The 17,657-nt window shown below is 42.3% G+C and overlaps 1 protein-coding gene across 1 annotated transcript; it reads left to right on the top strand.

Annotated features, from left to right (window-relative positions):
• The first annotated feature begins 1,447 nt into the window (after positions 1–1,447).
• On the top strand, positions 1,448–10,985 carry CCNA1 (cyclin A1). The gene is made up of 9 exons (XM_050331262.1): positions 1,448–1,576; positions 2,756–2,999; positions 3,230–3,351; positions 4,059–4,282; positions 4,910–5,114; positions 5,908–6,021; positions 6,691–6,824; positions 7,159–9,551; positions 9,957–10,985. Exons 1-8 carry the CDS (start codon positions 1,448–1,450, stop codon positions 7,208–7,210), a joined length of 1,224 nt encoding a protein of 407 aa, XP_050187219.1. The 3' UTR covers positions 7,211–9,551; positions 9,957–10,985.
• Positions 10,986–17,657: the final 6,672 nt, after the last annotated feature.

Here is a 17,657-nt window from a genome sequence, read left to right on the forward strand (position 1 = left end):
CATACCACTTACCTCCTATAGTAAATTCTTTTTGGGGGGTGGAGGAAGTCACTTAAAAACTAAATATAGGAAAAAATGGGAAGAAAAAACTACAGCCCTTAACACAGGTTGGATCACAAGAACTGCAAAAAGCAATTGTGACATAAGATCCTGCTTGATATATCCAAATTTCAGATAACTCCTACATTTCAAGCACACTGGAGAGCATCTCAAGAAGTACCATCCCTGCTAAGGCATAGTTTTGACTGAAGTTTCTTTAACTTGCTCTTACAGATCTGCAACAAGGGAAATCCCCAAATTTCCCATGCTGTCTCTTCTGGGGCATCAGAATTCTAGTATCTAACCTAAATTTCATACTCAGACTGAGGTTCACTATTAGCTCCTGATTCTTCTTCATGGAGCTGCTCTCTACCTGGCCGTTCCCCATCCTAAATTTCTGCAGCCACTGGCTTTGACCTTGCATTTGTGCTTCAGGAGCACCCTCATCCTCCAGAACATTTTTCTACTTTGTCAAGATCATTTCTGGAATCTAACCTTGATCCCCAGCATAGTCCCAGCCTTCCCAGCACCACAAGCGGTGTTACGCACAAATTCAGCAAGCGTGCTGCCTGTGTCACTATCCACATCACGGGCGGAAAACTTCGACGGCACTGGATAAACCTCTGCGTTTATAAAGCTCTGCATTGCCACAGCTGGCAGCTGAGAACTGCCCAGACATGAAACCGCACAGCCGCGCAGCCAGTTCTGCAACCGGCTGTCCCTTGACTTGGGCTTTATCGAAGTGCCACGGGAGTCAAACGCACGCTTAAGTGAACTAAAATCTCCTTTTTCTTGCTCTTCGTTCATCAAAGAGGGACGTCGAAATTTACAAAGCCGCCGCTGTCGCTTGGACACCCTCCCCTCGCACCCCGCGCGTTCGGCAGCGCAGCCGGCGCGGCCGCGGCTCCGGGTCAGGCCGGGCCGGAGTGCTCTGGCGGCGCCGGGCGGGCGGTGCCTGCGCGGGGCGGGCAGCGCGGCCGCGGCCCCCGCCGGGGTCACCATGACGACCCTCCTGCGCTGGGGCCGGCGGGGCGGCGCGCCGGGGGTTGAGCTGCCAGGCTGCCAACCGGCCGCGGCCAACAGCCGCCGCCTGCAGCCGCCGCATACTTAGGGGTGCCGGCCGGGTGGGCGGTCTCCGCGCCGCAGGGCGGCAGAGCTGCATCCGTGGGCCGGTGGTGAGCGGAGCGGACCGAGCCGGGCAACGCAGTGCAGTGCGGGCTCCCCGGCAGCGGGGCGGACGGGAGGGAGGCAGGCAGACAGGTGTTGCTCGAGGCGCCACCAAATATCTGTGGTGGCTTAGAGGATTTTATTCCCCTCTTACAACTTAATTTCATTTTTGTGGGTTTTTTTTGGTTTTTTTTTTTTTTTTTTTTTTTTCCCTCCGAAAGGTACCGACGTCGGGGCGGCGATGCGTCGTACCGGTGAGAAGAGCCGGGCGGGGCGGCGGGAGCCGTGCCCCGCCGCCCCCCGCAGCATCGGCGGGCGGGCCGTGCTGGGAGTGCTCACGGAGAACCGGCAGCAGCGGCCCGGCGGCCAGGTGAGCCCCACTGCTGGCGGTACAGCCTCCCTGCCTGCCCGCCGAGGGGCCGCCGTCCTCTCCGCGGGCCGGCGTGGGTGAGCTCCCCGTCCCGTCCCGTCCCGTCCCGGTGAGGCCGCGGGGCTCGGGGCCTGCTGCCCGCAGGAGCGGTGCGCGCACTGGCTCTCGAGGCTGCCGGTGAAGGCCTGGGGATGACGGGTTGAGTAGGTGACCCACGCTCCAGTTAGATAGGTGTGAGTTTCCTGAGAAACCCTGCTCAGTCTTAACTTGCAGGCACTTCCCCGCGGAAATACTCTTGAGTAAATAATTCGTCCTGGAAGGAAGGGAGACTGGAGCATTTACCACCTATAGCGTAGCAGGTAGTTTAAGGAAGGGCTGTTCACTGATGCTTGCCCTAAGGTCCCTCTGCTGTGTGCTGGCCATATTCCCTTCAGGGTGCCAGAGCCTTCAAGAAGCTCAAGTTCATGGCAGGTTGTCTGTCTGCCTTTTCTGTTCCTTGGGCCCTCCTGGAGTCTGCTGGTGTGGCAGGGAAAATATTACTGTGCTGACTTACAGGATCTGAAATAGCAGCTGATACCTGTACACAAACTCTTCTTGGTTATGACTGTGTAAAGCCCCTAACTCTGTGGCTTACAGGTAGTAGACAATGTGAAGGACTGCAGCCTGTGGTCTTAGGGGTTGCAATGCTTAAGCTCAGAAGTTCAAACTTCAGTTTTTCAATTCCACCTGAAGTGCCTTCTTGCAAGTGAACTTCAGAAGTCTGTGGCGATGCCTAAGCACTTCTGTTATGTTAACATGCTGTACTTGTAGCTACTCCTTGCAAGAATTGAATGTGGAGCAGGCTCTGCACTTTCCAGCCCCATTAGAACCAAGCAGCACCCTTATTCTCTTTGCTATTAGGCACTGAATGTGGGGCTGCTTCTTCCCCTGTCCCCTAGCCCCATTCCTAATTTGCACTACATCTCACCCCTTCTGTGAGGAATCTGTCATAGCATGACAGCAACAGGTGGTACTTCAAAGCACCAGTTGTAGCTGGTGGCTTTTTCCATGAACTTTTATGTTACTGGTGTCTGTTAGGCAAGGAAAGTGGTTTTCTTTTGGAAAAAAAGTGGCACTTGTGGTTTTCTCCCTGAGTTGCTCTTCTCATATGTTCAGCATATATTGTGTGCTCTGCTTCAGGGTGCTGCTGTTACCAAACACTTCCCTGGCTCTGAAAACATCATCCCTTCATCTGAAAAAGATGAAGTGCCCAACTGCTTGTTCAATGCTGCATCGAAGCAAGGGTTTGCTATCTACATAGATGATCTAGAAGATAAAGAAAACTACAGCTACCAAATGTCTGAAGAGCTGGAATCAAGCCAGTGTGACCTGGATACTAGTGCAATGACATCCAGTATTCACCTGCTGCTGGATCTGAGTTCAGGTAACCCCTGGTGCTACTCAGATGGTATCCATAGCACAACCACATGTAGGGTGGCTATGAACTGTGAGGCTGGTAAACTAGTGAGTAGCTTATGTTACATAAATAACACTTCAAGATAACTTTATTTGTGTCTACATGAGGCACAACACTTCTGAGCTAAAAATACCAGGAGGAGGTGAAGGAAGAGGTTAATTAACACAAATGTCTTGCTGCTTCCTGGTACCTGTTAGGATCTCCTATGGTAGTGGACACATCCTTCCAGTCCCAACCTGAGGATCACATGGAAGATGTCATAACTCTGACTGTGGAAGAGTATGCAGAAGACATCCATCAGTACCTCCGAGAGGCTGAAGTGAGTGGCTTGTAAGAATCTTACAGGTATTTGTGGTCCCTGTGATGGGCTACACTATTGCAAAGATGTGTGGCTGCCCCAGGATAACCCAAGGCTGCCACTGAACTACAAAGGAGAGAAAGCAAATAGTAAAAGTCATCTCTGAAGGCAGCATATAGTCAGTGATAAGATCTTTCAGGATTATTGTATTCCTGAAGTTTCCTATGATTGGAGCATCTCTTGACTCTTTGGGATGAAGAATTCTTGCAAATGAGAATAGAATGCTGAAAACATACTAAAGCAGTTTGATATGATCCCACTGACAGCTGTCTTGCTGTAGAAGCAGTTTTTCGTACCTTTGTGTCAGAGTAGTGAAGTGCAGTCTACTAGTAGGAAGAGGGGGAAAAATGTGAGTTGTTCATTTTTAGGTCCTTCTGAATGACTTAATTGTTTGATGGCAAAGGCTCTCTGTAGTCCAGGAAGTCTTTTACTGTTCTGCTGCTAATATAGTAGCTTCTATCTCTTCAGTGTAGAAATACTACTTTGTAGAGATGCCACTAGCTGGTCATTAATACAACTAGCACTATAATTGTACTTAGTAGTAATAACTTTTAACAGTGGAACAACTGCTGCTTCTTTTAGTGTAAGTATAAAGAATGTTAACCAGCTCAGAAATCCGTGGTTCTCTTTGGGGTGAGCATCCTGATTCTTCAACTCTTTCCAAACAGGTAAGATTCAGGCCCAAGCCCTATTACATGAAGAAGCAGCCAGATATCACAACAGGAATGCGTGCCATCTTGGTAGACTGGCTGGTGGAAGTAGGGGAAGAGTATAAACTTCGGACAGAGACTTTGTACTTGGCGGTGAACTTCCTGGACAGGTTTCTTTCCTGCATGTCTGTTCTTAGAGGGAAGCTGCAGCTTGTAGGAACAGCAGCAATTCTTCTGGCTGCGTAAGTGTTTCATCTCCTGAAATCTTGGTGAGGTAAAACTTAATTTTGGACCTAGTCTCATAGAAAAGGAAGGAAAGAAGCTTGCATTAGTAGGTAGTTTCTCATGATGTCTCAAGATTAGCAAGTCTGACTACTTTGGCACTAGCAAAATTAAAGATTTAATGTTTGATGTGAGGAACTGTAGTGGGGAAACTTAGTAACCATAACAGCAGGAGTGAAAACACTACTGTGTTAGGCTCCTAGCCTGTAGGGCTGCCATAGATTCACAGTTGCAATCTGCAATTAGCCTTCAATTGCTTTAAGTTGACAGGGTAAGCAACATAGCTTAGTGCATGAGTTTTTGTCTGGAGTGCGTTGTGTTACTGAGAATTTCCTACTGAAAGCTTGCTATTTCTCAAGAGCTAATGTAACTGTGTTTCTATCTAGACTGATGACTTGGAGTTCCTCTAAGCATATTTGCCCAAATTTGAAGCTAAATTGTTAGTTAGCCTGGAGAAACAATTAAAATTAGAGTTCTACACAAGTCTTTGTAATGTCATATGGTCATCCTGATATAGGTCCAGCAGAAAGCTTTCTTTTGCTATAAATTTCAAGCTTACAAATGTGACTTCTATATCCCTTTTTCAGGAAGTATGAAGAGATCTACCCACCAGAAGTGGATGAATTTGTCTATATAACAGATGATACCTACACAAAGAAGCAGTTGCTAAGAATGGAGCACCTGCTTCTCAAAGTGCTAGGTTTTGACCTAACAGCCCCAACCATCAACCAATTCCTCCTTCAGTATATTCAGAGGCGTGGAGTCTGTATGAGGACAGAGAACTTTGCAAGGGTAAGAACTTTTGGGACTGAGGGGGAAGAAGTGATCCTTAAAGGAGCTGCAACAGGTCTAAAAAGTGGATGTTTTGTGGCTTGTTGTGGTGAGATATTTGGATAAATGTCTCATGGAAGTCCTCAGTTTGGCCTATCTGTCTGGACAGGCAGTTATGTGGTACAGTTCTGGTTGTTTTTTCAACAGTACCTGTGTAGCAAGTCTATCCTGGATTTGGTGCTACTGCATATTGCTACACAATGACACAGAATATGCCTGCATAGCTGTGTAGGACTTGCATGGAGTAGGCAACCCTGCTTAGAAACAGCAGGCTTACAGTAAAACACCTGACCTGTTGCTTCTCTGTAAAGGGTACAGGGATGTACTGTGACTCTATTTCATCAGAGCCCAAATTTTGCTTCTTAGAGCTGTCCATATATCTCTGATCTCCAAGTGGGATCAACCTATGTAAATGAGCCTTAGAGGATAGCATGTGTCTTTGTTATTTTTACAAAACTCGAATTTTCTATCTGTAAAACTATGTCGGAGCTGACGATGGGACCAGAAATTCAGAGGACTGTAGATTTTTTTTCATGCTTTGGCAAAACTTGGTCTTTCTGTCCCCCCTGAAACATGCTAGAGGATCTTCTGTAAGATCAAGAGGACTAGAATGCTAGTTCTTCTCACTAGACATGTTACTCATGTTTTTTTACATGATACTGAGACCACTGCCAAACTTTAGTGCTTGCTGTATTGGACTGATTGTACAAGCTATGCTCATTCTTTTTGAAAAACTTAAAGTTTTCTTGTTCAGTATCTTGCAGAGCTGAGTCTTCTTCAAGCTGATCCTTTTCTGAAGTACCTTCCTTCACAAATTGCTGCAGCAGCCTACTGTCTAGCAAACTATACAGTGAACAGATCTTTCTGGGTAAGAACAACTGTATGTTATGTTAATAACTAGATCAAGTACTTTGTTATTTTGTGTTTCATTAGAACTGAGCTGAGAAGTAGGAGGAGTAGCTGCAAAATACATTGTTATAAAGACTGAAATCCTAGGATGACTAGCTGCGCCCTAGTTGATGGAACTACCTGATAAGTTAAGTAAACCTGAAATATCATGCCTCTTCACTGAAATGAGAGGGACTTTGTTGTTTTGCTTATTTACATCAAGCCTGTACGTCTGGCCTTGCTAATCTCCAAAACTCCTTCCCCAGAGAGAACACAGGGGCTTTCTGGGAGGTAGGGGAGAACTGAATGTGTCTATGTGAGTAATTACCCTGAGTGGCTGCTTTAAGACAAGTCTTGATAGGTCTTTCAGCTCTGTGTTGGAGGAATAGCTTCAGAAGAGAGCAGGATCCAGAAGAGATGTAATGGATGCCACATACTTAGAGCAGAAGGAGCTTGTCAGATCTCATGGCAACAAGGAAGACCTAGAGTGAAGCTGATGGCAGAATACACTTGAATCTTCTTCATGCTTAAAGAATTTAGAGCAAGCACTGATGTAGTGAAAATGGTTTCTGCTTCTATAGGAAATGCATCTTCTAGATGACTAACTGCAATAGAGTAACACTTTTTTTTTTTTCTCTCATCTGACAAGCCGGAAACACTTGCTGCATTCACCGGGTATTCATTAAGTGAGATAGTGCCTTGCCTGAGTGATCTGCATAAAGCATGCCTTGATGCTCGCCATTGCCAGCTGCAAGCTATTAAGCAGAAGTATAAGCACACTAAGTAAGTAACCACTAAGCCAGTGTTCTTTAACTTGTAGGCTATAAGCACCGGATGGCTCTGGTTTATCAGCTTGGGCTGCAGCTGTTGTAGCTCACAAACTTTGCGTAGTGGTCAGCTTCTAGTTCTGAAACAGAAGCCTCTGTCAGCCTCTTGAGGAAAAAACTTTTCTAACCAGAAAAGTAACTAATCCATGAATACACAGATGCACTGGATAACAATTCTTTCTGTGCTATTGCAGGATGGTTCTCTCTTCTCCAGTGTATTGCATAAGCAGGTGATAACTTTAGATTTGCCAGCTAAGCTAATATCTGTAGTAACTGTATTTCTATTCCAGGTACCTGCAGGTGTCTCTTCTGGAGCTCCCAGCAGTTCTTCCTCTACAGTAGAGACTGGATTCTGGACCTGAAGATTACATTGCCCAATCAACAAAGCTGGTCTAACATTTCATAGAGCACTGCAGGTCATGTGTCTGTAACCATAGTGATCTGAATGGTTTTAAGCTTATATTTTTTAATGAGATACCTTTTTTAAAGAGGATATTAGACTATAGCTCTTAACATAACTGATAGCACTTTTAATAAATCAATAAATAAATATTAAACTCTACTTCTGTGAAGCTTCTGACTCCAAAAAATATTTGCAGTAATAGTAAGTGGAATAAATTGTGGGGTGTTTTTCTGTGTTGTTTGCAGTGTTTTTGTTGAGGTTTTGTTTGGTTGTTTGTTTGTTTGTTGGGTTTTTTTACAAAATTACTGTAAGCAGAATTTATAAGCTGGCTGGAGTGGATAAAGCATAGCTTGAACAAACACAACCTGACATTTTCATAGACACAGGTTATTTGCTGCAGTCTTCTTTGTTTCCTCCTCTTCTATGAGACAAGATCACATAGCCATGAACAGAAGCTATTTTCTGCAACTTTTTTACCATATCGGACTGAAAACATCCACTATGAACTCAGAACATATTTATACCAGATCATCAATTTTGAGGTAAAAGTCAGACTTCCCTTTATTGAGGCAAAATAGGGGGAGTGCTCTGCAAGGAGCTAGAGGAAGGGAGACTGGCTGGCAGAGCTTTAGGAACACTTCAAACACTGGTGGACAGACTGCAGTAGAGAGCAATGTTAAAAGCTGTGAGGTACTGGGACAATGGAATTGAGCTACATGGCTCCTGAGTTATACTTGTGGCATGGAGTAGTCTTACAGCATAGCTGTCTGAGATGACCATTTATGCCACTAGAGCACTGCTAAATTTGTGAAGGGAGGGTGAACTATTAACTATCTTAGCCTGAGCTGTTACACTGTCTTGTGTCCCGCTGTCAGTTATTTGTTAGGTAATGTTTAAAAAAAAAAAACCAACAAAACAGAGTACACCCAAAACAAAAAACCCCACACTACCTTGTGTCCTATTAAGCATATAGTACCTGTCCAAAGTATTTAAAAAATCAATCAGTTGGTCACATTGGCTAACATTTTAGAGAACTATAATCCAGTCATCTAAATGGCAAGGTAGGTCTGAGGCATTCATTGACTGCAAGAGCTTAAAAATTTCTGTGCTTACTGCTTCCTAAGAGCCACCTGTACAGTGTTTCCCAGCAAGAATAGGCTTAATGCTTGACATCAATACTCAGTTCAGCAGACATACTAAGTATGAACTAAAAAGCCTCTTACTTTGATTTAAAAACCTGATTATACCAGTGTGTGTCATGACACTCTTAGCTTCAGGGGTTTCACTTCTGTTAGTGTGTGTAAGTCTTTCTTCCTCTTACTTTCTCCCTGTGCAGGCTCGTGAATCCCCCTAGTAATGCAAACCCTTGTATTCCACCAAAGTGGAGATATTGGTTATGAGAGATTTACTTGTCTCAAAGTAAATATCCTTTAAGGGAGAGGAGCATTCCATTTCAGTCTGCTATAGTCTCTTGCTTCAAACATCTTCCAGTCAAGTAAATGAATCTTTCTTGATATTTACTGATGACAGAAGTGACAAGATATCCCGTGTTCATGTCTGCTGTATCCACTTTGTGGTGGGGGCCTAGATCCATATATTGTGTCCATGCAATGAATTTCATGGCTTGTAGATGTATGTCTTAAAGATGGGCTACAAACTTCACTCAATACCTGCAGCCAACTTCTTTACTGTGTCTCAGTACAAAGCTCTGAGTCAGTGGTGCCTAATTACACCAGACTGTGGTGAATTTCTTGGTTGCCTGTTTCACAGGGAAATGGTAGTGTACTGGGCAAGAGTCTTGCTAAATCTACGCAGATTGAGTACCAGCTTGTTTATGGGGCTTTAGGCTGAACACAAGGTGTCTTGAAACCTCATGTTAATAAGACTTACTCTACTTGTAAGAATGCTTGCTGAATTGCAATTACTGTAGTGCTGGGTATTTTTGAAGCAGTAATAAACATCTCAAGTACAGGACTGTTTTCCTAGTATTATAGCAGCTTGCAAGTATTTATATGGTCATGGTACAACAGTAATGGGGAAGAGATGAGTTTTGTTCTTATGAACAGCCTATAACCACAGCCATGTGTCATGTTCCTGAGCCAACAGATTTGGTGTATCTAACAAAGTAGGAGGTGTCTGGGTCTGAATTTACTAAATGTTTTAATATGTGGACTCTTCCTACAATCCTAACTTCGTTCTGTTTTACTTTCTTAGGTTTTACTTACAGCTGCAAGACATTACAATAGTTGCACTTAACCTTTTTGGAGCTTCAGTTCTTTGGTATGCAAATGTGCCTGGTTTTAGTTTGTGGTTTGGTTTTTTTTTTTGTTTTGTTTTGTTTTTGTTGTTGTTGTTGTTTTTGTTTTTAAGCTATAATATAAGAAGACTGTGCTTCATCTGTGCTCTTGGTTTGTAACTATTTTTCAGCTCAGCTTTTGACTTAAGTATTTATTCAGTCCAAAAGCTAAAAGGGGAAAATGAAAAAATACTGAGTAGTTACAGTGAAGAATCACATAATACTGCAATGTGAATGCTAATAATGAGTTTAGGCAAGATGGATTAAATTTGAAATTGTCAGACACTAGAAACTGATCTTGAAGTGGTCTCATCTGAGATGTATAATAATGACATTTTGAATGTTCCTGCTCTATTCTCACTTCCTTTTGTTGGATTTGTCTTATTCAGAGCAAGGAAAAAAGTCTTACTGCTCCTGTATGAGTAAGCCTTGACTCTTTCAAGGTGAAAACTGAGTGCCAGCTCCTCTCTCATTCAGTGTGAATTATCACACTTAACTTTGACCTCCCCCTCATGTGGGCTGTTCTCTGCAGATGATAACCTGAGATCAAGGGACAAGAGATGCTCCAGTTGGGCATGATGTGGTAACAAAGATGAAATAATGCTGTTTTAATAAGATGAAATGTTTGAATGCAGATGCAAAAACACTTGAGTACTAAAAGATGTACTGAAAATCGGGTATATGAGAATATGGATTTATAAGGAGGGAGACGAAAGCAACCCAAAATGAAGCTTTAAGTTTTCATTGATGTAGTGCCTGTGCTATACTGAAAAACTAGGAGATATAAAGCTCACAGCTTTGTGCAATGTTTGAAACATCACTAGACTTCTTGAAGACAGCCGTATCCTGGAAAAAAAATAAAGGGGAGTCAGTGTTAAAGCCTAAACAGAGGTAGTTTCCATTTTTGACCATCCTGCTTAATGGCTTGTAGACCACAAATAAGGCCTCATGGTTTTTTGTTCAGTTTGCAGTTTTGGAAGTGTCAAGGATAATCATGTTCAGTTAACTGTTGTGAAGATCAGTCTCTGAATGTCAGAATATGTATTTCAAAGGCTAAATATTGACTTCCTCACAGGTCACAGCATCTTCCCCCATTTAATGTGTACTGGGATGATATGCCAGGAGTAAAACCTACTGGTGGGACAGCAGGTTGAGCATATCCAAGGAGCTCAGTACTTAGTGGAGTAGGTTGGAGCTGAGTGGTGTTGAGGATTTTAACTTTGACCCATGATGCTCAATTCAAGAAATCTTTAATGGTATTAAAACAAACCACTCCCTAATCTTATTCTAGCAGTTTCTGTATTATAATGGTGTGACTTTCAAGAGACCCAAATGTGCTGTGGTTGTATGATCCTGTTTTTAATGTGTTGCAGTTGACTTTTTTTATCAGTAATTTCTAACGTTAAATATTGTAACTGTCTCTGAGAAAGCTGTTCTTTGTAGCTGGGCATGTATTGTGAATCCATTTTCCCTTTACAATTAAAAGAGATGAACAGAACTCTATGGTAAGGTATTCATTTCAACACTATGGTCTGCCTTTGTTTTCCTCTTCTCTGGTGTGAGTTAAGGATGTCTGAGGACTAATTGGGTTGTTAAAATGCTTTAACTGTGTTCAGAACAGTTAAGCTGTTGATTAGTGCTTGAATGTTGTTTGCCTTGCTGGGAGATCTGGCTGCGTGATTAGTCTTCATGCATACCTGCTTGTTGTCAGTTCTGCAAATGACTGAAATTGGCTCTGATTGCTGAGGTTGGTACTTATTTTAGCCAGTGACCTTGAAGCAGCTTATGGGGCTGCTCTTAAGGATGAGAAAAAGCCAGCAACATCAGCAATTGCTTCCTGGAATTAAGCTTTTTATCTTGCAATTTTCCTCAGCACCTGCTTCCCCAGATTAAGATCATCTTCATATACTGAAGAGCTATGCAGACTGTGCTAGGGAGGTGTGACTTGGCAGAGGTACAGACCCATCCCCTGCCACTCAGATGTTCTAGACCCCTGTCAAGCTGAATCTTATGAAGTTTAAGTCCTCTACTAGTTATAGAGGATGTATGTATTTTCCTACTGCATCAGACAAGAGTCATACTGAATACTTAATTATTTTTAGTCGTTTGTTACCTGTTTCATAGCTTTTCTCTTACATGGTAATCTCACACTTTCTCCTGGATGCTCTTGGATGTTCAGATTGAACATCCAATAGAAAAAAATACTAAGCTTTGCATGATATGTCCATAATGATAATTCATGTCAACAAGTTTATGGAGTACGTGCACTTTGTCTGATGTTCCTGCGGAGACGTAGAGAAACAGATGTAGAGAAACTTTGATAAGTATACCTAATACAGCCAGTCACAAATCTGCTGTGTGCTCCTTGTGGTTTGCCACTGTAGATGGCAACTGTGCAAACACTGAAGAGAATTAGCACAGACAAACCTACAGGACAGTCTACAGAAAGGTACTGGGCATATGACACAATTAATCCTAAAGTACATGCCTGCCTACATCAGATTAACTTGTGTCTAGGCCAAGACAAGAAAGACCAGGTAGTCCTGACCCTAATCTTCCTGGAGGTGGTAAAATAATGGCTCTGTCCTGGTGTTTTGTACAGTGCTTGTCTTGTTAGGCTGTGCTGCCAGTGAAAAATAATGGTGGACTGAGCAAGGGCTGGTTCATTGCCAAATGTCTGTCTCCATTTGGCTTGTTTCCAGGATTCTTAGGGCTAGCTTGTTTTTTAAGTAGATTTGTTTTGGAGAGAGGTTCTTGGAGCAGGACAAAATAGTCAGTGTGAACTAACAGGCTGTGTGGCTAGCTGTGCTTAGAGCTCAGGCTTGCTGTCTGCCCCTTTTTTTTGTCTTAGCAATGTGTCCAGAATGACCAAGTGTCCCTGCCATAAATAGCAGTAAATACCGAGTTAAACCATAAGGAAGTCCTCAGTCCTTGTTTTTCAGATATTCAGACCCTCTTTATATGAACACAGAAGAGCATCACAGGAGCCAAGTGCTGAAAGAACAGGCTCATAATGAAACATTGAGTTCTGGCAAGAAATAGTCTCCCTGCACCATCTGCAGCTAAGCTGCCTTTTCTACTTGTTTATTATTGTTTGTGTTTTGATGGGTAAATAACATGAAAAAGTAAGAAAGAGAACCCTAGACCCCACAGTGTTCAACAGATTAGGCATTTGGTACTATTCAGTGAGCTGCTTACAATAGAATATTGTCAACTCCATCCCTGTTTAGGCAGAAACTGAAGGGACGTGTATCTCAAAACAGAATCATCCCCATTTGGCAATTTTTTTTTTCCTCTCATAAGGAGGATAGAAATAACTTGGAATTAACAAAATGGATGGCAAAACAAATTGCAGATGAGCTGCAACATCAGTGCAGATACTGAGATGGCAGAACCAGGTTCCCTTTGGATCACATTTGCATAGCACGTGTTTTCAAACAGCGTATCTATCCTAGTGCCGTAATGTACTGTCACCTCTGGTTATGAAGAGGAACAGTGTCGGGTTCAGCCATGCAGGAAAAGACCTTGTGCTTTTTGTTGTGTTAAACCAGAAGCAAAGAGCTGATTGATTCATAGAAATAACTGCCGGCGACGCTGTATTCTGATGGTCTCCGAAGGACAGGACCAGAAGAGGGCACCAGTGTCCTTGGTCCGGGGTTTAAAGGGAAATCCAACTTTAGCCTTTCCCGAAGTGTGCTGGGTCAGAGCCCAGAAGGCTATTTGACTCTTTTTACATGTTTTTGGGTAGCAATATGCGCGATCACTGCAATAATACAGTTTTATTCAATTAATTTTTTATTAGATGTAACCAGATTTAGCCAAGCTGTAATGTAAGATTTTCAGCCATGCTGCCTAGCTCTCACACATGGTTCTCCAGGGATACTTGTGGAAAATAAATTATCTCTTCAGAACACCTGTAGTCTTGTACTGTCAAGTTAAACTCGTGCAAAGAATCAATCAAGCACTTTCAGTGAGATCTTCTTCCTGGCTATAAAAATCAGGCTAACTGATATTAACTTAAAACTTGTTTCAGACAGGATAAAAATATGATGGAAGCTGCTAATGGTCATGAAATAAGTGTTCTGTTCATGTCTGATGGAGGAGCATCTCTTTATATTCCAGACTGGATAGGTGAAACCCTTGTAATATTACAGAGCTTGTATGGTTTGTGCAAGAAAGAGGGGAATTCCTGCCAGATGTCTCCCCCGTTTGGAGGAAGGAGGGGGAAAAAAAATCAATTACAATTTTTAAGTTAGTGTGTTTCTCTTGCTCACTGAAAACTCCAGTGTTAATTCTTGTTTCAAGGTAATCTAGTTACATGGAGAATTTTTATGTATGACAGTTATTGTCCAGTTTGTAGTACTTATGTGTCATTTTTTAAAATCTTCCTTGTCCTGTCCTAACTTGAATTGAGTTTTGCTTTCACAAGCTTCTCAGCCCTTCGAGTTTATACTTTTCGTTTTCTACAGCTATTTCTGAAATATATTTTCTCTCAGTTTTAACCTGTAAACAGAAGGCAGGAGGTGCACTGGAGAGTCAGTGGAAAACTGCTATCCAGAACTGTCATCTGTGTGCTGCAGCAGTGTCTAACACTTCAATGAAAAATTTGTCAGTAAAGCATGTTTTGAGTCAAAGGGAAATGTTTCCTCTGTGGACAGTTATGTTTCTGAGCTGTGAGTAAGCTTGGGTTCCTTAGGCTTTTTATGCTTTTGCAGATATTTATACAGATGTATTTTAAGACAGTTGCTGAACCTGTAGTCAGATGCATGGGTTGCCTGAGGCACTCTGTTGGACATAGGCTAGAGGAAAACAAATGTTTTGTTCTGGCTAACAGTAGCAACTTCTGGGTGGTGTTACTGTCTCTGAATAAAAGAGGTACCAGGGAGAGCAGAGTGTGTTTACATCATACAGGCATGTCTTCAGTAGGCACTTGAGCACCCATGAACAAATGCAATTTTCTGCATATGCCTGTGCATCCACTAGTTGGACATTGTATTCCTTCCTCTCTCTCTTTTCTTGTCATTTGGTGACTGCTCACAAGTTTCAAATGATGTGGAAGAATGATGTGGCTCTGCAGAGGCTCCTTTGCCAGCACGGTAACACTGTGCAGGGCTCCTGGCCCAGAGCCAGCAAGTAATAAATCTGCCATCATACAGGACTGGCACACTAGTGCTGAACAGAGCACAGCCAGTTTTAAAAGTATGTTCCTGCACCAGGTCTTAAACATGAAGCTGGCTCCAAATCTTTTTTTACCTACTTATCTTGTATCACCTGGTGAAAAAGATAAGCCCGGCAGGGAGTAAACAGACTCTGATGGTTCTATTTTTTTCAGCAAGTAGTCAGTGCAGAAAGCTCTGCTGCAGGTTGCCAGATTGTGCATCACAAAACTGTGCTTTCTGTAAATGGCTTCTTGTCTTAGTCGATGGGCTTTAGGCCACCATGAAGCCCGTAGTATAACCATAGCTGGTGTTCCCAGATCACTGAGCTGGGCGGTGTGTAAGCAATGTACGAGTAGGTTCTGCTGTTGAATATTGTTCTCTGGGCCAATTCAGGGGTTACTGTCTGGGAACTGCTGATCTCTGTAACTTCTACTTGTGTTAAAGCAAATGCTGACTTGACTTAACTGGGGAAAAGTCCTTTATTTTATTGTCAGATGAAACTTCTAGAACCTTTCATAGCTATCTTGTAAAGAGAAAAGCATTTTTTAAAAAGCAAAACAACAACTCAAACAAAAAATCCAACATCCACCAAACTTAGATTCACTAATCAAAGCATCATAAACACTACATTGTCAGTCTTGTATCAATACTGTACGGAATTCTCTCAGGCTGAACACAATATTAATGAAAATTTGGTCTTTTCTCCATCTGGAGAAGAGAAACTTGTGAGTGCTTTGGGATAGGAAAAGCCTCCACGAGGCTGGCTAGTACATTGGAAAAATAACATTTTAGAATATTTGGTGTTTTTCTTGTATGGTGTGACATGAGTGATCATCCTACAGATGCTCAAGGAGATTCTGGGAATTTCTTTACGCTAACTCATATTAAAGATACTGAAAAATTCAAGATTAACAGTAAGTTTAATAGTATAAAATTCAATGTAACATTACAGCTAAAAGAGAAGCTCATCACAATATGAAATGTAATGAATCTATCTGCCTTTAATCTACAAGTGACTTCACTAAAGGATTAAAGGCTATCACTAGATTTTTATTTACCAACCTTCTTGACTGCAACTATCTTGAACTATTGAAATCTTCTGTTGAATGTCACACAGTCTTTAAATGGGGCCTGCATTTCATGATCAGAGTGTCAGATAGGAAAATATTTTATGAATACTTTTACTATACTCTGCATCCAGGGGTGGTGTTGCAAATTACTTGTGATCCAGAACCCTGAATTTTTTGATAAACAGCTTGGCTTCTTGTGTTTTTTTCTAAGCAAAGTTCTAATGTTACTGTAAAGAGCTAGGCAAACACATGAAGCCTCCAGTGCTCATCAGTAAGCACTTGAACCAAAATGAGGGGATAGTCTTAATGTGGCTGATCCCATTGTGCAGGGACTGAACAGGATCATGGCTTCTTGTTCAGAGAATAAGATCATGATCACTCTTTGTGTAATTCATTGTCTCATTTGTATTCATTCTGTCTTTAATAAATGTTTTGTACGATCCTGCTGAGCAGACTGCTTTTCATTTGTTTCACCAGTGGTTCTGCTTTCTGGACACTTTAAGTTACTTTCAGTCTCATCTTGTACTTCAGGCATAGAAGAAACCTACATATATAATTAGAAACAAGTGATATGTTAAGATAGTTTTGGGTGATGGTTAGCTAGAAAGGCTGTTGCAGTTCAGGCTTTGGCAATAAAAACTGATTGAATTTTTTTGCTCAATATGGAGTCAAATTGTGTAGAGGCCTTAGCTGATGCTGTCTGTATAGATGCATAGATTTTTGAGATCAGAAGAGATTATCAGACTTTCTAATGCCTTTTATACCTGTTTAACCATGTTTGGTTGCTACTGGAACCTTTTTATTTTTAACTTCTATGTGTCTGACTCTAATTTCAAGTCCCTTAGTTTTTCTTGCATCAGCTAACTTAGAGTCCTTCAATAACTGCATTTTCTTCCCGTGTGAGAATGTAACCACAGCAATTAAGTTATACTGTGGTTTTTCTGCTGTAAACAAAGTGACCTGAGTTTTCTTGCCTTTTTTTTAATGGTAATAAATTATTTCTAGCTCTTGCATATTTACAGCACTCCTTTCCAGTTACTGAACATCCTCTTAAAACATGGGCATCGGAAGATGGGATGCAGCTCTCATCAGGGTCTCATGAAGGTAGCAGATGTAAGCTGCAGGTCTGCATGGCCCACAGTCCCCGAGGAAAGTAATTTCCTAATGAGCACTGAGTGTAAGTGCTGGCAGCTACACCATGTTGAAGATATGGCTCTTGTTGAAGCCTGCTTGTAATGAAAGCTGATTCACCAATTTTTTTCCCAGTGTATACAAATCAGAGGTAGTCTGTCTGCCTCCTGGCAAGTTACCCAAGCCATCAGTTACTCAGGAGTTGGCCAGATGTCTTCTACGCTGAGAAGCACTGCTAATGTATACTAACTGTAGTTATGCTGGTGTTAAATATCACCTTCTGGTTTTTATCTGAAGTCAATGTTACTAAAGAGCTTCAAGCTCTTGAAGGTATTTCTTTAAACTTCAGAGGTAATGGCATGAATCCCTACTTTCTTTCTTGTAATGCTCACCTCAGAGCTGTGTGGATGATCAGACATGGCTTGGACTTCTTAACTCTTTTGTAAGTGTAGTGGAAGCAGATAATTAAGGTAAGGGAGTTTGTTTAAACAGTTTATGTAGATAAAACTCTGAATTTAGTGGTGAAGAACACAACCAAGCCTGAGGTGTGCAATGGTGTCTTTCCCTTAATTTTTCCTGACAGCATCATGCTTTATTCTTTCATGTGCCTGTGAGGGCTGGGGGACAGAAGGCCTGTAGTGGAAGAGGATTGAGCTAGGGATCACCTAGTTACCTGGCTCTGCTGGGTGTCTGTGATGATGTGCTGGCAGTAGGGGGCTGCAGGGTGGCC

Source organism: Myiozetetes cayanensis, unplaced genomic scaffold (assembly GCF_022539395.1).
Source record: "Myiozetetes cayanensis isolate MyiCay16 unplaced genomic scaffold, myiCay2020 scf5-8, whole genome shotgun sequence".
In the NCBI taxonomy this organism is placed as follows: Eukaryota; Metazoa; Chordata; class Aves; order Passeriformes; family Tyrannidae; genus Myiozetetes; species Myiozetetes cayanensis.

What these genes read in the sequence shown, in the direction of transcription:
- CCNA1 (XM_050331262.1), top strand. Translation starts at nt 1,448, where the DNA reads ATGCGTCGTACCGGTGAGAAGAGCCGGGCGGGGCGGCGGGAGCCGTGC. An exon ending in AGCAGCGGCCCGGCGGCCAG is followed by an intron (nt 1,577 to 2,755) that starts GTGAGCCCCACT and finishes GCTCTGCTTCAG; the next exon opens with GGTGCTGCTGTTACCAAACA. An exon ending in CAGTGAACAGATCTTTCTGG is followed by an intron (nt 6,022 to 6,690) that starts GTAAGAACAACT and finishes TCATCTGACAAG; the next exon opens with CCGGAAACACTTGCTGCATT.